General features: G+C 40.8%; 1 protein-coding gene across 1 annotated transcript; it reads right to left on the reverse strand.

Moving 5' to 3' along the window:
* Nucleotides 1–1,224: 1,224 nt before the first annotated feature.
* meis2b (Meis homeobox 2b) lies at nt 1,225–19,783 on the reverse strand. Its single transcript, XM_033990915.2, has 13 exons — nt 19,610–19,783; nt 18,185–18,417; nt 17,855–17,996; nt 17,424–17,474; nt 17,295–17,345; nt 17,068–17,214; nt 14,267–14,381; nt 8,662–8,801; nt 5,347–5,423; nt 4,965–5,023; nt 4,260–4,349; nt 4,058–4,156; nt 1,225–1,673 (listed from the first exon to the last, which is right to left on the reverse strand). Exons 1-12 carry the CDS (start codon nt 19,619–19,621, stop codon nt 4,098–4,100), a joined length of 1,176 nt encoding a protein of 391 aa, XP_033846806.1. The 5' UTR covers nt 19,622–19,783; the 3' UTR covers nt 1,225–1,673; nt 4,058–4,097.
* Nucleotides 19,784–22,587: the final 2,804 nt, after the last annotated feature.

Consider the following 22,587-nt stretch of genomic DNA (forward strand, 5'->3'; position numbering starts at 1 on the left):
CTTTATTTCAGTGCAGTGTCGGTGAACTACAAAACTATTCACATACACTTCAAAAACACTGTACAACAAAACCAGTCTGTAAACATGGAATCCTTCCTGCACAGGGAATATTAATGCTTCCACACAAATAAAATGATGCACAACAAGACATGGGCACGTTACAGACACGTGAGTAGAGACACAATTTTATGTGGAAAAAAGGGAAAAAAGACTTGAATATTTTGTTTAATTAAAAACAATTGCTAATAAATGACTCAGTAAAATAAAAGGGGGAAAATAGCCTTGCACCCTTGTGTCTGCAAATGCAATCTAAAATGTTGTTGTAGTAGTTAAAATATTAAAAACACATTAAAAACAACAGTTTTTAATCTCACCAAAATATTCATTCATAATATAACAAAATACTCAATAAAACATGAAATTACTCAATAAAAAATTGTGAAAAAGCAGATCAAAAAGATCACATTATGTATTAATAGACCAGATTATAGACCAATGTTGCTTAAAAAAAATAAAAATAATCTCTTGCTCGTTAATAAATAACAATGAAGGCCAAAACTTGTCTTAAAATAGAATCAGATTTTGAATGTTCACAGTGTTTCAAAAATCACGCCTGATACAAGTTCTGCTTCATTACACAGTTTATGAAACATTATTATTCAATGTGCAGGAAACAAAAGACTGGATTAGACACAAGGAGCATGAACAAACAAATAAACAAACATGGTTCCAGCTCAAACATCAGCAGGTTCATTGGAGTCAGTGCATTTGCGGTGTCCCTCCCCTCTAGTCCAGGATAAGACTATGTGCCTCTCCATCTGAGGTGCAGTGGTTGAAAATACAGTTAGGTTTTACTATTGAACCCCAGGGCACTGGTAAATACTTTGTGGGTTGGTGGAGGGTATATTGTGAAAAATGTTGGTAGTCATATTCGTTTTTCTCTCCAGATATGTCAAGAAAGCTTATGAGATCCCATGTCTTGCCGCCATCAGTGGTTTTCCAATTGGCCTTTTAGAGTGCCCCAAACAGTGCTGATAATACAGAGGGAATTGGTCCAGGGGAGACGAGGGGTACAGGTAATCCAAGACAAAATAAAGATCTTTTTAAAACACAAAACATTAGCTTGTAGCTTGATTTCAAATCCAAAGACGACATTTTCAGACACTGCGACACTGAGAGACTGGACAAATGTCTCTATAGTGATTTCCAAACACAATGGGACTTTATAAAATGTGTTGTATAAAAAAAAGAAGTACATATATATGGCGGATTATTTTCTCTTTGTGAAAATGTCAAAATGGCTGAAGAAGGTTGTTTTTGGGTGTCTTCTCTTGTGCCATGTGACCCCCATGCAGACACTGGTGTGAGGAGCTTGGTGAGGAGGGCCGTGATCAGGACAAAAATGTTCCAACAGCTCCTAGTCTTTTTGTACTGTGAATTCCATCCACAGTCAAGACAAATAAATAAATAAGTTAAAGCTTCTCCCCAGCACAAAGTCAGTTTAGTTCAAGCTCGGGACAGATCCGTTAAAAGTCTGCGTGTAGGATCCGCTCCAAACGAGGTACGGGGGGATGGAGTCACACAAAATGGGCGTGGTCAGAGTAGAAGGTGTGGTCTGGTGGGAGGAGCTCCACTTCTGGAAGATGGAAGGTCCCTGAGCCAAACATGGAGACCTGGAAAAGACAAATTATATTGGTCAGAACAGTGTTTTTTCAGTATTTGAAGTTGAGAGAGAGAGAATGACAAAGACAGATGAAGGGAGGGAGAGTGAGCGAAAGAAAGGTGGAGAGAGAGAGGGGGGTGGGAAGGTGGGTTGCACTCATTTTTTATTAGCACATTTTCTAGAATCATAAACTGCATGGTTATCGGGCACTGAAGTAATTTCTAAAGGCTGGTTTTAAACAGGATGCAAAGAGGTTTTAGATGTGACCCATGCATGTTTGAACAATTTAGTGATCTCTCCCAGGCCCAATTTGAACCCTCCTTATGGTTCTGTCCAACGCACACCCTCACAAGCTTACATCACTTATGCTCCTCCGTGACAATTTTACATAAATATATAAAAGCAGGATACAAAACAATACACTACAACTTCACAAACCTGATGTGATGTGCAGTAGCTTCATTAGCAATAAATACATAAACACAATTTCATTTTCCTACTTTTCATAATTCACAAATTACTTTTATTACTACAAATTTGAAATCATTATGAATTAACGAAATAATACAATGCAAACCCATACAGCTCCAGTAAATGCTGTACGTTCCATAGATTGACTGAGGTGGACCAGTGCTCACTCAAGTATTCCACAATGTCCAAATGTTATGGTGCAGGCTTCATCGTGCATGTGAAATCCTCATTTACTCCCTTTTTCTGCACAGGGGAAATTTACAGCTGCAGTCAGCATATGCTTGTGAATCAAATTAACACACCCTAAAACACCAGAGTCATGGAGCCATTACTATAAGTAGTCAATGGTCATACACTGCGAAACGATTTGGTCAGGTTCAGAGCGTGACGTCTGTCTGGCTTGCATGCTGTTAACAAAGCTGCAGGGATAATGAGAAAACACGGGGACGGTGTAATGGTGAAAATTGTCTCTGGTAAAAAAAATGAAGCAGCTCCTATTTCCATATAAAGAGCTCTATTAATCAAGGTAAGTGTCATTACGCTGTGCCTCATTGAGCAGTGAGAGTGCCTGTTAAATACTATTGGTGTGCTGGTGCGCCCACGGCAGCGCATACATCTTGATTTGAGAAGTGTCAGCTCGGGCCCTGGCTAATAGACGTTGGGAGGTGTGTGGGGGTGTACCCTGGTTCTTAATCAGACTTGGGGGAGAGGGGGAATAAGATGGATGTGCTGAGGCTCGGAAGACTTTGGGGAATATTAACAGAATGTTTTTGTAAATCGGTTACAATCCAGATTATAGGGATGCAAGGTTTTGGGAAAAAAATATGTAATTGTAATATTTTTAGTGCGACTAGGACTAAGAATGTGAAATTTCAAGATTTAGTTCATAGTGTCCACCTTAAACAAATCCATTAACATTTGAGAGAAGACTGAAATAAACTGCTATACTCATAAATTATCCATTGTAGATTATATTTAAAATACATTTCTTTATATTGGACGTTTTGTACACTATAATCAACAAATACATAACTTAATAAATGTAGTCCTTGTGATTGGCTAATTGTGATCGTTTTCATGCACATATATTTTCTGATTTGATTATGATAAATGAGCCCCACCACAGATTTCAGACCAGTGAGTTATAATTACCCTCATGAATGAATTATGTTACTGTTTTATACTGTGTCATAAAACTATTATTACACCATAATTATTTATTGAGGAACATATTCTCAGTTATTGTCCACCACAAGCATTTTATTGCTAGTCGGCGACTACATGTTACATGGCTACACAGGTCTGATATACATTTGTACTGGCTGTTTTCAAATCATATATAATTTACTGGTAATTAATTTCACAATCTCTAGTGGGGGGCACTGAATGGTGTTCTTATGAGAAAGATCCAATTGGAAAAACTACTCTGTAACCATTTATATCAGTGACCGTAATGCTAATTGCACCAGAAAGCCTCTATCCTATCTACCGATCTACCTAACTATCAACAGACATTTTATATCTGTCAGTAACCCTATCCCGATGTCATAACCCTATCCCGATGTCATAACCCAATCCCGATGTCATAACTCTGTCCCAATGTCTCTGTCCTGACCTCATAACCATATCTCATTGATCTCATACAATTTAATGGCTAATTTGATCCTACCCTAAAGCTTAGTAAAAGTATCTTTTAAAACAAATTATAATCACTAATAGGCTATTCTGTGTACTTTAAATTTGCTCTAGCGATGCCTTGAGACAATAATTTCCCCATTTTTACAGTAACTATTCAGTGCAGTAAAAACACTTGGTCACTGATTTGTTTTTTGGATTTACTAGGAGGTTTAGCTTCAGTGCTACATATTTCAGCTGTTTCGTCTACAGAGCTTGAGTGATTTGTGATCTAGAGTGTGTACTTACGTTGTTACCCTGTTGTCAGGCTTGCCTCTGCCTCGTAGCTCTACATGTAGTGCCACTGTCCGTCCATGCCCATGTTCATCCCCATGCCACCCATAGGCCCTGTGAAGGTGGCACAGAGGGTTAGGGGTGAGTCTCCACACAGCACCCACAGGAAAACTCTGTATACTTTATAAACAGGTTTAAAAGTATTCATCAGGTGTACCTCCGTGTCGCAGGCCCATGTGCTGCTGACCGTCCAGGACAAAGCCGCCCATTGGCTGTCCATCGGGGCTGTATGCTGTGCCCTGGCTCACTGAGAGAGATAAAAAATATAAAATAATAAATAAGTAATCAACTAAAACATATAAGGGTATGCATAAGGGATTTTACAATAATGATGATATTGCAAAATCCCATATCAAGTCTCAAAATAATGTGGATTTTTTTGTCAAATAGCAAGTTCCTATTCCTACATGTATTGGTATGTTGCAGCAAGATGCTACACAGTAGGGGTGTGCTAAAATACTAAAATGTTGTGATTCTAATTAAGTGATACAGTAACAATATCGTGGACTGCTATTTCACCATGTTTTTTTCTTTTCTTTTTTTTATTTTTATTTTATAATCTTGTTGCTTGGTGTTTATGCAATACATTTGACATACTCACTGATTTGCTGATTAAAATGGGTGTGTTTCATATAAAGTTTGTGCAGATAGAAGAAATACTGTTGTTAAAATGTATTTGATTTGTAAGCTAAGCCCTACCACAAAGCAAAAAACTACATAGACCATGATCCTCCGTGTCTCCTTTCTCCTTTTTCTGAACACTACATGACTAGTAATTATAGCTCTTAAGACTTATCAGAGTCATTGTAGAGGTAAAATACCAGTTTTATAATTATTATGTCCCTTTTGTCTATAAGCATACCTGCTCTGTTGGACTGGTCAATCATTGGCTGCACTATTCTTCTCCTGGCATTGATGAACCTGCAGAGGACAAAAAAAATGTTTTTTTTCTATTGAACGTTTTATAAAAGAGAAAACAATACAAGGGTTATTTCATTAGCAATTATTCAAACTCCTCTGTCAACTGATCCAAGTGTCTCGAGAGTCAGTCCATCAATGAAATGGCCTGAGGCATTGATAAAGGTAAAGTGTTGATCAATATCTCTGCTCTGATGAATACACTGGATCTATGTCATTTTCAATTATCACACAATGATTATTTATTTTTGTTTATAGCACAAAACACAGAAGTCAATAGTGGACAGTTGACAGATGTTGTCATAAAGAATATTGTTGGAGCATACCAATTATTGACTTGTAGAATAGTGAGTCCTGTGTCTTGTGCAAGCTGCTTCTTCTGTTCCTCAGAGGGGTATGGGTGCTGGAGAGGGACAAAAGAGAGAACAAAAGGTTAAGACATCTGCAGACATGTTTAAAGACCCTGCACATGATTTTTCCCCAAGTATTTGAACAAGATCTTGTCTTGCCCCAGTACAGATATATTGTGTAAGCAGATCTTAAGGTCAAAATAAGTCTGCTGTGTACTGTCTGCATCAAATTAGAAAGCATTTTATTTACGATAATCAGGACTAGATCAAGCGTGCTAGTTGTTGTTCGATTTATCGTCACTGCAAAACTCTGCATTGGTCTCTGAGAGTTGTGAAATGTGCTTGTGCTTATAAAGTCCTAGTGGTGAATAATTAGGATGCTCTGAATTCACAAAGTAAGTGAGGAATATTTTTGGACCACTGCAAACTGTTTTACTTTACTAACTTCTTCTAACTTCCAAATGTTTTTCACATTTTAAGACAGTAAAAATCAGTTACAGCACTTTTTTTTTTAGAAAAGTTTCTTTAGAACTTTCAAACAAGTTATTTAGACACATTGAATTTGTAAAACCATAGTAAAGCAATAGTTTATAACCAAAAACCTCTCTGTAGTTTTGATAAGAGAGTTAATTTAATTTTAATTCATCCATTTTCGTTAAACCATTGTTGTTTAAATGTTTCCTAAAATGGCTCCTTCTCCTCTCCGGGGCCAGTGCTGGCACTCTACAACAGAAGATAACCACGGATTGGCCCCTCACTCTCAGGGCCAAAAGCACGTGGCATTGTGACAGTATTTGACATTATTTGACATTGCTTGACAAATTATCTGGTGGGGTACAAAGAAGGACAATGGCTTCTATTGTTGGGGGCCGCGGTGAGGGCAGTGCAGGGGCCCTCCCCTCTGTGTGTGTGTATGTGTGTGTGGTGGCAGATGGCAGACAGAGATGACCTGTAGACAGAGAGCAGGGTCCAGGGCCGCGGTTCTATTCTCCCCCTGTCACAGCAGCAGAATGTGGTATGGGCCGGGGTGATGGATGAGCTTCCAAACACTTCATTTAAACTGCTCTCACACATGTGTCACTATTGCACTGATTTGGCCCTGAGAACTACACGAAATCTGTGTAGCACAAATGATACGCTACAACAGGTAAGAGCGCCATCTCAACTCCTCCTAAACATCTCAACCTGGGATGAAGAAGTAATGTTTATCTATTTTATTTTTATTTTTCTGCTATGAGCTGTACAAAGTGTTCTATTTATCATCATATTCTAAAGGGTGTGTGATAAAACTATGATGCATAACAAATTAAACCAGGATCAAACTTATAAAATGGAAGAGGAAATATTCAAATACCATCCAAATTATAGTTTTGAAGAGATACAAGACTATAATTTATATTGCCTATAATTTAAAAAGCTGCAAATGCCCCCAAAAAACTGATAATACTGTGTGATATTTCAAACATTTTTGGGTAGTTTTGCATTCCATTCACCTTTTTGCACTTTGCAGCACTTGAACCTCAATAGAAGGTATATTCATGCAATTTTTTTTTAGGTTTTTCCTAAATATGATCTAATTATAAATCCTAAAACATATAGAGATAAAAATATGTACTCTTCTTGTACTGCTTACTGCTAAGTGCTAACTCAACTCCCAGCACATGGCACGTCTTAGAGTTTGTGTGTGGTCCAAGTAACAATAATCGATTATTAAACAAGTTGTGAGTAGGGCTGTCATGACAACACAGTTTGAAGCACGATATATCGCTACTGAGGAATATCACGATAAACGATAATATTGAAAATACTTCACGCCACTGACACAAAAGCAATAGAGCTGGATCGACCCAAATCTTATCATATTACAACAAAAATAACAAAAACTCCCCCATTATTGCAAAGAAAATGTATACACGATAAATACTGAGCTCCAGGTCTAGTAAATTATGTAAGATTTTATTAATTACACTGATTCTGACTGATAATAATAATAATAATGATCAGATCGCTGCCACTTCCACAACGTTATAATCCTTTCCAAATGTTTACATGATGGAGTAAAGGTTAACAAACTCTTACAATCCTCTAACAGGCTAATGGTTCTCACAGGCCTGTCCAGCTGCACCTTCACATGCACATCCTCTGAAGCTCTTTAGGACCAGTGACAAAAGCCTTCCAGCTTAATACCAGAGTGACAAACAAACTTTTATCCCCTCCTCTAGTCCAGATGAATACATGGATACTGCTGCAAAGGGGGCTTTCAGGGCCAAAACACGCTCGCACACTTTTCACAAACGCATCCTGCCAGCTTCACCACTTGTGCTTCAGTAACGAGAGCTGAAAGAGCTGGGAACGCAGAGGGGATAATTCAATGATCCTCCTTTATGACAAGAATCTAAAGGTGCCGATTGTAAAAGGAAAGGATTAGCCCGATTCAAAGCAGTGTTAACAAAACTGGGGACAAGAGTTAGGACAGCTGAGGGAGGAGAAAGAGGGGTAAAGAGGTGTACTAAAGGTTTTTGAGAAAATACCAATTACAATCACTTTAGGAGCCCATTTTACATGTGTTTGTGATTGAACACAGTTGAGGAATCCTCGCTTTTGCCTGTATTCTGTGGTTAGAGGTTTAATTCAGTGTGAGTGACAGCTGATGGAGAGTGCGGCAACATCACACCATTTGCTACTCTTCTAATCATTTTCAAAAGAATTTACTCACATAGTACAAAAAGCTCTTTAGATCACTACTGAAAGACAGTGAAGGAAGACATTTTTATTTTATCATTCCAAATCTTCACTCAGCACACTGCCTGTTTAAAAACACGATACCCAGAGCAATAATCAATACTGACACTAGAGTCAAAACTAGTATTAAATACTCATTTGATCAGGTCTTGATACTGAATAAATTACAGAAAAGAGCAACATTGGAACTTTCCTGGATAGTTTCAGAATGATCTGACCTATATTAGTGTAAGTTGTGCTGTAGAGCAGTGGTTCCTGACATTCTCTACCAGCGACCCTTGTATTATCCATGGATATGTTCATGACCCCCACATCATTCTCCTATAACATATTATACCTGAACCGTAATAACAGTTATAAAATACATTATATAATTAACATGCAATTCCTTTGCTAAAACTTTCATAATCTAGTTTGGACCTATTTTCTAAGAACCCCTGCAAGAAATAACATTTTTGACAATCACTTGGTTGATTAGTTGCTGAAGCTCTATCCTTGACAATGCCATGTCCCTGCTGTACGGCCTCATACTGGGGAGTGGGGTCTTACCGTTAGGTGCTGGAAGAGCCACGCCCTCATGATGTTGGTGGCCACTTTGGGGAAGATGCCTCGTTTCTTTTGCCTCTTTTTGTCCTGGTCGTCCTCGTCTCCTGTTCCGGGCGATGCCAAACTGTTGTCCAGACCATCTCCTGAACAACATAGAAGAATATGTACATTAGTTAAAATGACTTGAACTAGTATATTAATTTCAGTATAAAAAAGCCATTTATAAAGCCATTTATAATTTAGTACATCTTATTATCATTGCTCCTAGTTAGATATTTGTACCAAAGTAGTTCTGATTCTACTTTAATGGTGCGCTGTGTTATTTTTCATGGACAGTAGTAGTTAAAACACCTGTAATTGAATAAATTTAATGTCATATTATGGAACATTTGACACAAAGCAATAAAATGAGCAATAACACTATGAGAAGGTGACGGACTCCTCATCCAGAAGAGTTAAATAGTATATAGTAGTAACCCATGGATCATTTTGCGTGAATGCTGCAAACATAAACTGAAATCAAGTAAGTATATATAAAAAAAAACTGTAACCTAATCACAACTACCCAAAGCACCATTCTAACTCCAGCTAACTTGCTCTTCTGTATTCCTCTATCCCCTTTCGCTGTGCAGTCTGCAGAACAGTGAAGTGATGCTAGCCGCTCTTGATGTGCCCTGAAAGGACAAACCCAGATAGTGTGGCTCTCACCTCCATGTGACTCTGTGGACACTGGTTAATGAACAGGAGGCTGTGGAGTGCCAGCGCAATAAAAACACTGCTATTAATCCAATGTACGCCTCCAGTTTGACGTGGGCTAATGAGAGGCGAGTCAGAGCCTTACATAAAATAATGATGTTCCAACCGCACTGGCCCTGCGCTATATGTGGCCCACTTCTGAAACACCACTAATGCTCTGTGGACAAGAAGCTAATCAGAGACAGAGCAAAGGGATAGGCCAGAGGATGATGCACGCACCTGTTAGTGGAGCCTCTGTCAGGCTACAACACAAACAACAGTCTTCTTCTGTGGATAAGAGTTTTATTGATATTTTTAAATCAATGTTTGTCTAAAAGTTTAGTAAAAGTGGAGAAGACTGAAACTGCAAAAGTATATCACACCCTTGTGCCTTACAGGTTATGTAGGTGTAAACTAAAGGTGGAACAGATTTTATTGCTACAAAGATGCAAGACAATTAGTTTTATCCAGTCTTTCTGATTTCTGATGCAATAATTCAAATAACTTTGAATTCAATATTGATTTTTCTTAATGACTTCATCCCTTTCATTATGGTGTTATAAAGCTAAAATGAAAACAAACCAATTGAAACTTGCGTGTAAAATTTGAAAATAGTTACAAAGTCGACAGTGTTCAAATAACTAAAAATGTGACTCCAAATATCAGAATATGTTTGAACATTATATTTAGTCTTTTTTCCTGGCGTCTCAAAATGGAGCAGGGTTTGGTGGTTGTTTGGGGGTGGGTCACTGATGAAAGCTCAGTGCGTTCCCCTGTGCTCAGCTCCTCTCTCTGCTCTTGTCTGTGGGCTGGAGCTGCTCCCATTAGCAGAGCGGTGTTTGATTTCGGCGGGGAGTGGGCTGGCCCGGGCAGGAGGCCGCCTTTAAGCTGAGACTTCCGCTGCTGCCAGCTAACAGCCTCCAACACAGGGCACTCCTCGGACGCATTAATTGTGTATCAGCCGAGATGATTTACTTTTAACAGTGGTGGTTATTTTTCTGGCCCTCGGGGCAGAGGAGCCTTGAAAGCCTGCCTGGAGGGCATGTGAATAATGCATCTGAGAGACTCCTCCCCCGGGGGCAGCAACCCTACTTTTCTTAAGATTGGCCTAGCATGTCTTTTTGTTTTTGGAGATGCATCAATCATACGTGCCTATATGAGCCATATTCATGCATAAATATTTCAGTTAATGAACACGGACAATACAAGGGCATGCTCTGGGGCCAGCACTGAGGGTGCATGGGAGTCCAAACGGGTGTGTGCAGGGCTGATGGGACAGGCTCTGCCCTCTGTCCAAAACTAACACTGTGTAAAACAAAGTGTACTCAGGTATAAAGGAAGACCACTGCTCAGCTGACACTGGCACAAGTTTGGCCAGTCCTGCTGTTTCATCTGTACAATGTTGTAACTTTAAGTGCAGTACTATTAATATGTTGACATACTGGGAAAACATGAAAGCATACACCTAAAGTATAAAACAGAAACAGAGAACATAATTGCCAGGTACCCCTCCACACACACATATAAAAGCACACATATATACATATACACACACATATACACACGTGCATAGACACAAACACACATACACACACATATATACACACATAGAGAAGGCCCTGAGTGCGTGGCTGCTGAAAGCGGCCGCGGGGCACACGTTCTCTACACTAATGCTTTGTGACTGTTGGCGGGCAGTGCGGCTGTCTGTGTGGAGTGTGACACAGCGCGCTCAGCCCCCCTCGTGCCAGTGTCGGCGGAGGGTGGAGGGTTGGGGAGGGGGGAGTACCAGAGGGAACACTACTGCAGGATTGGCCCGAGGCTACTCTGAGAAGCTCAGAGAAAAACAGCTCCTGAAGACATGAGGAAGGCTTCCTCTAAAGCAGCTCTTAAGCACTCAGCCTTTGTCCAACAGACATGCATGAGTATATGTGTGTACAGGGCCATGTCAATATTTATCTACTCACTTATAACTTTCACAACCGTTGGAAATATGTAAACATGCTTTTTTTCTATTTCTGTTCAACTTTTGATCATGGTTTCTATGTATGAGCAATTGTATACTTGTTTATATTTTTGGATTGAAAAAAGCTCAACACTCAAATTATTACAATATTGCAGTAACTCTATCATCAGTCCTTGCAATAAATGTGTGAGTGGTTTAAGTTCTGGGCTTCAGTTCAGTTCAGTACACTGTAGAAAGTTGTGGTCAGATATAATAGGTGTAATAAGTGTAATGGTGGCTGTGATCGTGGTCTTTTGCACTGGGCCTGTGGGACACACTGTGCCAGCCGCAGTGATCATCTCTGATTGTCTGTTGGTTTTCTAGGTGGTTTGTTGGTCATGTTAACATGTCCATTAGCAGCTAGCTGAACTGATTACCCACAGTCCCTCATCAGTGATGCAGAGCCAGTGTGGTTGGCCTAACCATCTCAGGGGCCCCTCATCCATTAGCACTGTCACCGTGTGGCCCCCACCCCATCATTACTCTGCTCACATAGAGAAAATCTAAGGACCAGCAGCTCTGAGCAGCGGTCACAGTTAAATGACTTTTGGTCCAAATCTACCTCCACATTAACATAATGAAGCAGGAGGACTGTGTGGCACGGGCTTTGAGCTGTGAGCTGTTACAATGTGGTGCTGTCAGCTTGTTCTACAAAGTGTGTGTATGTTTATAACAATAATACTACATGACACTGTTTTTTGAATTATATTCTAACTGTTAAGACCAACCAGAGCTCAAACTTATGTTTTTTCTACAGTATTTACATTTGGTACATTTGCAATATCTGAAATATCTCTGCACGAGTAGGCTTTGGTTCACACAGACTTCCTGTCCTCACTCCTCCTCTCAGCAGTGTCCTGGGGTCCCCCACAGGATCTTTTGGTTCCTTTGTCCTGCTGTGGTCTTTGTGATGGACATTTCCAGAACCCCATTCCAGCATTCCAGGGATATCGGGCCCTTAGCTGCCATCCACACTCCCACTCTGGGGGAGCGCACTATCAAAGGCCCTACAGCACATCACACAGGGGGCACAGTGCATCACAGAGGGGCCAGAGCACTACATACAGGGGCCATGGAATATCACACAGGGGCCAGAGCACTACACACAGGGCAACAGAATATCACCCAGGGGCCTTGAAACACAACAGAGGGGCCATCAAACATGATCCAGGGATCAAGAGCATCACCCAGGGGCCATAGAACATCCCACACAGGGACCACAATGGAATAGCGTGATTAGACCAGGGGCCAAGTTCACAGCAACACACTGTAGGGGCTTCCTCTTGGACTAACTCACTCCATAGACGAGCACAACAGTCACTCATATTACAGCCTTTTAAGTGATGTAAACAGCACATTATATCTCCTCATTGTCACACTCTTATCACAGCATAGTCAAATCCAATGTCTAAAACACAATTATCTTCTTTCTCGGTGGCACACTGGTCACCAAAGTGCCTAAAGTTGCACATAAAAATCTCGCTGCCTCGGGAGCGGGAAGCCATTGTTTCTCTATCTTCTCTATCTCTATGGGGGGCACTGCACACCCCCATCCACCCACATTCTACAGCGGGTCAAAAGGCCAGAGGGACGGGCCAGTAAACGCAAGATATTCAAGCTTCTATCTGATCAAACACCAAAGAAACAAGTTGAATTATTTCAATTTTACAGGACAGATACAGAAGTCGAATTATGTTGTAGGGATGTCAATATTACTCAGGTACTCGATAACTGTAATCACATACAATCGTAGAATCATAAAAGCAAAAAGCAAAACAAAAGGAAACAAAAAATAAGAAATTTCAGTTCAATCTAGACTCCAAACGGGAGTTGAAAAATGAGCAGTTCTTGTCTGTGGGAGCATCCTCTCATTGTTGTGCTGCTCACTGAAGCCTGATGGGCACCGGGGAAAGTTACTTTAAAGTCTCTTCTATTTTTACTGCAGCCATGGGGCACGAAAACAAAAACAAGCCGTAAAACTGTGATAGGCTCCAATTAGCACATCGGAAACTCCAACAGCCCGGACACAACACACTGACAGGGCCTCAGCCAGCACCTCTGACGTTATAGTGAGGGTGTTATAGTTGAAAGGGTAATTTTGAACACTAATGTACTCAATTGATTGTGCTTATACTAACAGCTGTGTGCTCAAGGGGCAAAGACAAAGTCACAACAGTAGTTTACACAAAAATATGATCATTATCTGATTATTGAAATGTCCTGCAAACAGTTATCATCTTTCTCAGTGTTCACACCTGTGTAGATTTTGACAAGGACAATTATGCCAAAAAGAGCAAAGACAAAAATGAAAAAGGAAATATTAAAGACTGAAAGAGTTATTTTAAAATGTATTGTACTTTGCTGACCAAATACAACAGTTGCTCTAAAACTCCAGTAATTAACCGACATGTGCCACTATGTGTTTTTAATGATCAATGGTCATGTACCAAAACTCAGGTCTAAAAATGGCATTATGTGATTACTCTGGTTATCTGATTTTAAATGTACCCAGTGCTGTTTTAGTAATGTCACCCCAAAATTAAACCAAATGTAACCTTGGTCTTTTAAAAGGGGAAAAACCCACAATAATGTAAGATCCACAAGGGCCAAGTCAAAAACAGCTAATTAAAAAAAGTCAAAAACCACTAAAACAAAATCAGGCCCAACTTAGAGGTAACTTCTGATGACATCTCCACCTTCCTCATAATGGACCTCATTAAGATAAATGGCGCTGCTTAGTGGGCGGGCCTTTGCTTATCACCATGCAGGAAAGTGTTTATCCCAGTCTGTGTGATGAGATTAGATGGGGCCCCCGCAGCCCTGAGAGGTCACCCCAGTGTCAGGCCTTTGATATGGAGAAGACTTTCTTACCCAGGTCACTGGTGTTGTCCCCGCTCTGTGACACGTGGCCCCCACTGGAGGGTCCTGGGGTCCCCACCGAAGGAGTGGAGTGGGCGTCGTCCAGGTCTCTCCAAGAGGCGGGGTTCTGAGGGGTCAGGAGGGGTCACACACCAGGAGACAAGACAGAAGATAGAACATCAGAAAGGACAACTTAAAGATTTAAAGTAAAAACTACTCACGTATATAAGGGAGGAAACTGGTCAAAATAATAAAAACTGAAAACTCAAACATCAGAACAAAGTTAACAAAATTCACAAACTATAATTTTGCTGAGGTGAAGTGGCACAACATAAAACTGAATAATGACAAACAACATCACAACAACAAGAGCTAAAGATTTCCCCATCAACAAAAGGTTTACAGCACTATCTTGCCCACAAATGAATTAAACAATCTATATAAAAACATGTGCTATAAGAACATGTGGTATGAAACTAAACTTTTACAAATAAAACAAAATAAAGTAAAAAGTTAGTTTAGCCCAAATAAAGCACCTATATCAACTATATTTTAGGTACAATTCTCCAGCTAAGGTAGCCCTGACCAACATAAGCTCAAAATCTGGAGATGGGTCTTTGGGCACTGCAGAGTGGTCACTTCCTGGTCCTGACAGTCCGCCCCAGTAACATTGAAACATGGGTCAAATGCACAGGACAAATTTCCGTACAGGTAAAATAAAGTGTTTAAATCTTTAAAAAGTCTCGCTCCCTTCAGACATTACCATGATGTAGCTGGTCTTATGCTAGAAGTCCACAGAGCTCCTTTCTGTCTTGCCTGAGTCAGTCGTCCGTTCTGCTGTGGCCCCTGAGCGGTGCCTGTACTTATACTGCAAGGGCCCGGCCCCTGAGCCTGGCTGAGCTCTGAGTACACAGCCTCTTGAGGTGCTCGGTGTCAGCTGTTCACCGGATGGCCGTCAGTGAAGAGCTCAGCAGATGACAACAAGCCGCGCGCACAAAGCCTCAATGAATGGGCCCTTCTTACACTGATTACACTGCTCACACACACACATATATATGCACACATACACACACTCAAAGGGCCGCCATGTGTTTCCATGTTTATCAAGCTAATGAAGGGCTCCCATCTGTTGACACCCAATTAACAACACACTGCTCTAAGCACTGCAGGACACAATCCGCATGTTGCCCGTTACACACTGTAAACTCTTAAAATGTACTGCTACTGTGTACTTCTTAATCTTACCACTTTGGTTTAAGTTTCTATAGGGCTGGAGGGACCCCAACTCTGCACATCGATAAGCAGGTGAATCTTCTCACAAACATATTATTATTTACAACCAGATTTGTGTAACTTTGTAATAACACTAATGATTCTGTAATAAATGTAAATGCTGGCGGTCAAGATAATTTCTGTACTGTTCAAAAAGTAAGAATTTATTTAGATGTTTCTTTAAATAGGCAGATCAAAACTAATCTTAACCTAAAACTGACTGACTTCTACTCAATCACACGACTTTAATCACAGACTTTTAAGCCAAATAAAGTGAAATAAAGTAGAGCTACAACGATTCATCGACTAATTGTGACTCGTCGACTTTACAAAATAATAGTAGTCGTATTTTGATAATCATAATCTGGACTGTACAGACTCTAAAACTTTTTTTTAAAACAAAGAATAAACTGTTTCTGATTTTCACTCATAACACACTTCATTCATAAATATTCAATTGTCACATTTTAATCTGTTTTGGTTAAAATTGCGTTTTGAAAATCAAAACTTAAAATAGAAATAATTGTTTGTCCTGTTGCCTGATTAAAAAAAATAATGGCTGACGAGTCGACTAGTAAAATAATTGTTTGTTGCAGCTGTAAAATAAAGTTATCTTGTATCGCTTAAACGCTCCTATGTCCAGCCCCTGTGTCAGCTGCTCATCAGCTAAAGTAAACACAAACATGTTCACTGGACTTGCATGCATTTCTTTGTAAAAGCTAAAAATAGGAAGTGTCTGTGTAAAGAGCCCAGCAGGACGCAACCAAACAAAGAGGCCAGAGCGCAAACAGCTGCAGCAGCACGCCTGGAATCAACACCATCAATACACTCGCACAGTCTTCTCCCATTTACTATGTCACACTATGAACAGTGTGTGTAATGGATATATGGTCTATGGATCAACAGCTAATGAAGTAACTAATACATGTACCACAAATATGTATAAAACACTCATTTGGAGTAACTATTCAGGAAGTAGTGACTTTCATTTGGCATTCTGAATTAGTTATTTTCCTAATGCCAAAGGAATGGATTATGGTACTTGATGATGAAAACACATCTCTAGTTGTAAATGCATTTTTTCTCTAATTGTGACAGATTACAACAAACATAAATCCATTTTAATGTATGTTAGTAATAATGTCTGTGTAATCCCTCAGTCGTCCAGGTCTGATCCATAGTAAAAGCCGAAGTTAAATCTGTCAACTGGACAAAAAGTTGTAGGACTGAAGACATTTCGCAGCTTATCCTTCCGGCTTTTACTACAATAAAATAATGTAAGTATTCCGAATACACTACATATTGGGCCATGTAACAGAATACATTTAATTCAATATTACGCAGCTAAACACAATTTCAAAGTAATCTTCCCAATGCTGTTAACTAAATACTTTTTAAGCAGGCTTCGTTCTCTCAGGGTTGTTGAAACAGATCAATTGAACAGTGATTTGGTAAGTTTTTCCTTCAGATGCCCATCCTGGTTCTGGAGACAGCAGAGCCGTATTCACACAGATAAGGTTGTGAGAAGAGAAGGGACTCACATGGTCGGCCAGGTTTGTGGAGGAGCCCGACAGCTCATCGAAATCGGACTTGCACATGTCCCGGTCCTCGATGACCAGGTCGATGGGCATCTTCCCTTTGAGACAGCTGATGTAGCGGTGGCAGAAGTTATCACACAGCTCATGCACCTGAACACACCACAGAGCACCTTAGTACTTCATTCATTCATTCAGATTTACACAAAGAAAATGTCGTCTGTATGTGGCACCTTCTCAAGCTCCAGCAGGTGGAAGCGTAGCACCTGAATAGCTTGAATCATCTGCAAGCACAAAACTACAATGATGATTCAAGACAAAAAAATATTCAAAACACAGTCAATTTATTGTAAAATTCTTACCAGATTATCCAGTTCTGGGTTTGATGAAAATAGAGGCTTTTCTGCACGAATCTGAAAGAAGATCATTTCCATTTAATATTTAGAATTATTTATGCAACAGTTCACTTCAGCCATCTTAAACTGTTAAAATTGTTAAAATGCAGCTCCTCTTTCTAATTAGCAAACTTAGCCAGCAGGCCTTTTGATTGCAAATAACTGCTCACTTTAGAAAATCCGTGCATTTTTTGTTGTGATTGTATGAAATCATTTAACGGCATACATACTCTACCACAAAACAGTTTTAAGAAAGACCCCAGAAATTATTTAAAGGAGTAGTTTCTGACTGATGCTGCCCTCTTGAATCAGTATCATGGACCTTCAGGCCTCGCTCAGCTCGGTTGGCACTGGCCTGAGTCGCGCGCCGTGGCTGAACGCGCGCGCTGTGGTCTCACCTGTTTGGCGAACACCGCGATGTCCTCGTTGAAAGAGTCCGAGGAGCAAACGTCACCTCCCGCCACCCCGGGCTCACGCGGTGTGCACGTGGCCAGCTCGCACTTCTCAAAGACCAGCGCCAACAGCGGAAATAACGGGTGTCTGTGAACGCAACACGAGCCACGTTTATTAATAAGACCGAAAGATTGTTCTACTTTAAACAAGAGCAACTTTTAAAGCAAATTTCTGCAGTGTTCAAAATGTAAACCTAACTGGCAGACACAAAACTACACTCAAGGTAGGTTCAAACATTTTTAACACTAACACTGGTCTGTTTTGTGTGTGCGCACCCGTAGATGTGGTCCTTGTCCCTCTTGAGTGCGTCGCTCACGGCGCTGCCCATGCTTCCGGGCAGGATGTTGTGCGGCGCGTGGGCTCCGTAGTGCTGCGTGGGGTGAGGAGGGGGCCCGTGGTTCAGGTGGTGCACCTGGGGCAGCGGCCGGGGCGCGTGAGGGTCTCCGTACATGGACGTGGGCACGCCGACACCGTCCATGGCTCCTCCGTAATGTGCCAGTTCATCGTACTGAAGGAATGCACGGATCAATACAGGAGATCAGCAACAATAAACTGTCTGAGTGAGTATTAATTAGGATATTATTTATAAGAGATAATTTTGAGTTTTACCCCCACATACACAGGTTATATTTTAGTATGTAATTGAATCATAAAGGGTCAAATAAGACACTGGATGGATGAGTTTAAACTTAGCTCCAAAACAACATTTAACCTACGGAACTCGATTTGTATTTTAACACCTTTCCCTTTTTTTACTGAACATAAGTGTAGCCTATTTTTTTTTATTAATCTTTCTTCATACACAGGCAGAAAAAATCAGGCCGCTGCAACATGCGCGACTTCTTTTTTTTTAAACTCAGTGGATTAAGATTTTGGATAATTCAGTCGTTTAATGCTGAAAGTGTACTCCTTTTCTTATTATGGAGAGGAGCTCATCATGCAGTTATTGTTTGTCCTTTTCTCCCCAAAAGGTGGTTTAATTGTAGCCTGTCACGTGCACTTGTCATTACAAAACACAATTCTCAGCACATCACCGCTTTTTAGAAGAAAGTCACAGCAACCCACCTTTTATTTTTAATTATTTATTTTTTTCAATTAGATTTTATTCAAGCCTAATTTCACACAAAATGAAAAGGGAGCTGCATATTTTAGAGCGTATGTCTTTTACAGCAGAAGGCCAGGAGCTGTCAACAGTGAATTGATTTTAGGCCTTTAATTCGTTTGTCATATCTTCCAGAATTTGTCGGCTTATTAAAGTATTATGCTATTCAAAAATAATTTCATTAGGATTAACAGTAACTTTATTCACATGACGTTGCTCTGACTTATTTGGTGCCATTTTAGCATTTTCAGTAAAAAGCGCAAAACTAAAACTTTTACATATAATTATTTTTCTCTCTGTAGTTGATGATCTATTTGCAACATAATTGTTTTAAGAAGCCAATTTGACCTTAACTTAAAACATAAAGAACAAATGAGAAGTACAACTGTAGGTCCAAATTTGTTTAGGAACAGAACTGACAAGAAAAATATTGCCTAATGAATCTGAAGTGCGTCTGCAGAGGCCCATTCTGTGAAACAGTTGGTAAATGACCCCAGGCCGCCTGGTTTTATAAAGCCACACTCAAATAGGCTACAGATTCAAGAAAGACGCACGTCCCTTTTTGGCACGGCATAACCTATTTGCATCAAACACCTACCCTTTGCGCCATCCTGTTTGCACGGTCCGACACAGAGGTACTCCACTTATTGTAATCCGAAAACAAACTAATAAGGGTCCTTAAAAAGCGCTTGGAGCGCGTTTCTCTCAAGCCAAATCCCTCTCTGGTCCGTGCGTCACCATGTGCCCAACGCCGTCCACCCGCTGGACAAGGACAGGACTTTTTCAGAGTGAATGAGAGAATGGAGCCGGTCAGTGGAGCAGGTCTGGCATAAGCGCAGTGCGGACCATCACCTGGGCCCCGGGAGCGCGTCTGGACAAGATCAGCTCTGATCCTTCAAGAGTCCACGCGCTGTGGGGGCGTCTCTGCTCTGGAAGAGCTTATAGCTGTCTGTCTCTCTCTCTGCACCTCTCACAGGGCTCGTGACCGTGCGCGTTAACTGCACAGATCCCACAGCAGGCAACTTCCGCTGTGCTTCTAAAGTAAAAGCGCACCGATTTTAATGCTCAGCGTTATTCTCAGGAGAAGAGACAGTCATGCGAGTAGAAATACTCTCCCTTAAAGGTAAACGCACATAAAAGGTGACGCAACAAACTGTCAGCAGCCCAGAGCAGCAGTTTGCTCTTAGCCCCAAACCAAAGGAGAAACAATCTTTACCTGAAAACACCAGACCCCATGAGCTGTTTGGCAGCGCTCTTATTTTGAAGGAGGTATTCTCCTGTTCCTTCAGTTTCACGGGTGTTTTGGCACGAGCTTGTCACAGTTTCACTTTGGATTGTGTAAAGGACCGACCTGTACGCGCGCGTTTCACAACTCTTGTTGGTCCATCGGTGATGACGCTGTCATTATATTAGTATAAAAATAGAGTTTGATATAATCCTTTATCAAATCATTTGCACAGTTCAGTTTGGGCTGACCATTCTCTGGTCTCTAAAAAGAAATATGTCCATATTAGCAGCTAAGGCAAAGACTAATTATTATGTTGTAACATAATGATGATGAATTAACATGTCATGTTTTGATGGCCTGACAACCCTGACAGGGGCAGTAAAGTGCAGATCCTTCAGTGTACCAGTGTGTGTTCCACTGCTCCAGTGGCATTACTGTTGGAAGTGGAAGCGGGTCCTCTGTGTAACATGTACATGGGGCAAAGCCAGAATTAAACCCTGCATTACCGAGGGCACCACCAAATCCACTGTGATTAACAGAGAAAAGAAAACAGATCTGATAAATGGACATCCGGGCCATTTATTTATTCACTGCTTCTGTTTTAAACTCTTTCTCAAACCACACAAGGGTAAAGAACATGGTTTCAGTTGATTTAAAGAATACTTTTGTTTTGAGTGCAATTTCAGGTCAACTTGAAATGCACTTAACACATTTCAGCGCCACATTGAAAATGAATCCACCACATTTACCATAACAAAATGGATTCAAGATGATGCCGCTAGAAACATGTTACAGGAAACACTGATGTAAAATAAATATATTTACAGTATAATTACAAAAAATACACACAATTCTGAATTAAATAGAACACATTAGAATTAGTTAGTCAGTAAAAGTCTAATAGAGCTCATTAAGGTACATTTTCCTTTGCAGTGCCTGGTTCCATAATTAGGAAGCATTTGCCTAAAAGTTTTTTGCTTTTTTGATCCAAAGAACGTGCACTGCAGCTTTTGATATGCTCCGCGTGTGAATTATTAAAAGCACGGATTTGAATTATAAATACACTAACTATAAGGAAACAGGCAAAACATGCAGGCAGCCCGGGGCTACATCTCTCCTCCTCTGCTCTCCTTCTACTCCCTTTGTGTGTTTACGTGCCCCCCACACCCACACCCCAGAAACACCCCCCCACCCCACCGCGGCGTGCTCTGGTCTGATCTGAATAGAGCCTGATTCAGGGTGTCAGGGCTTGTCTTAAGTGTAATAAATTACCATCTCAGCCACATCACCAGAGAGGAGCGTGTACCACCATCCCTGACCTCCACCCCTCCACCCCCCCATTCCAAACCTCACTGCACCCCCACCCCGCCCCCCCCTTCCCGTCCCGCACACACCCAGGCCAGTCCGGGTGTCAGCCGGCATCCACAGTCCCGCTGAGGATCATTAGCATTGTCAGAGCTGGGCCAGGATGGGAAAAGGAGGCCAAGCAGCGCAGACCTGGATGGAGAGCATGGTGGGAGCATTGAGCATAAACATGAATTTGTATTCAAGAGGTTCAGGCGGAAAGTTTTGTGTCAAGTGTGCACTCTGGGATGACCAGGGTTGTTTCGAGAAAATGTGCATGCAAGCCTAAAGTGTAAAAACAACATGGTTATGGGGCTGATCACCAGAGATGAGCAATATACCAGTTCCAATATCCAGTATTCCAGTGACATTGGAGGTCACTGATATCAATATAAAACATTTAAACATCTGATATTTCATATTATTTCATTATTAATATTGACATCAAGCTAAAAGCTAAAACAATCCATATCAAGACAATCAATTTGTCCCATTCTTCTTTTGTTTATCAAAGAATGTGTTTACTCATACAGTAGTTCAACATAGTAAGCATAGACCCGTGGACTTGCTGAATTTTGCTTTCTTGAAGAATATGAAGGTCAGAGGGGACAGGGGCCACAAACAGAGCCACAGACCGGGATGCAAACTGGTCCATATTGTCGCCAAAGACTTTTGCCACAGACAGGAGCCACAGACAGGCGCATGGACAGTGCCCCAGCTTCTATGGATAGAGAGAGGCCATAAGCAGAGCCACAAACCAAGGACACTGTGCTATTGGTGCTCAAGGCAGGAGTCACACAGATGTAAAGACATGTATTCATAAGTTTCAACCTCTTGTTTTAGGCTTCATTTTGAGGTCTTTAGCCCATTCAAATTATTATTATTTTTTCAAACTAATTGCTGTGGCAACGTCCTAAACCAAGATATAGGGTCTATGTAGAGACATGGGCCACAAGCAGGCGCATAAACAGGGGCCATAGACAGGGGCCAAGGACAGACAGAGA

This window comes from Periophthalmus magnuspinnatus, chromosome 24, assembly GCF_009829125.3.
Source record: "Periophthalmus magnuspinnatus isolate fPerMag1 chromosome 24, fPerMag1.2.pri, whole genome shotgun sequence".
Lineage (NCBI taxonomy): Eukaryota > Metazoa > Chordata > Actinopteri > Gobiiformes > Gobiidae > Periophthalmus > Periophthalmus magnuspinnatus.

What these genes read in the sequence shown, in the direction of transcription:
- meis2b (XM_033990915.2), bottom strand. An exon ending in TCGCGGTGTTCGCCAAACAG is followed by an intron (nt 17,475 to 17,854) that starts GTGAGACCACAG and finishes ATCTTCTTTCAG; the next exon opens with ATTCGTGCAGAAAAGCCTCT. An exon ending in ACCTGCTGGAGCTTGAGAAG is followed by an intron (nt 17,215 to 17,294) that starts GTGCCACATACA and finishes TGGTGTGTTCAG; the next exon opens with GTGCATGAGCTGTGTGATAA.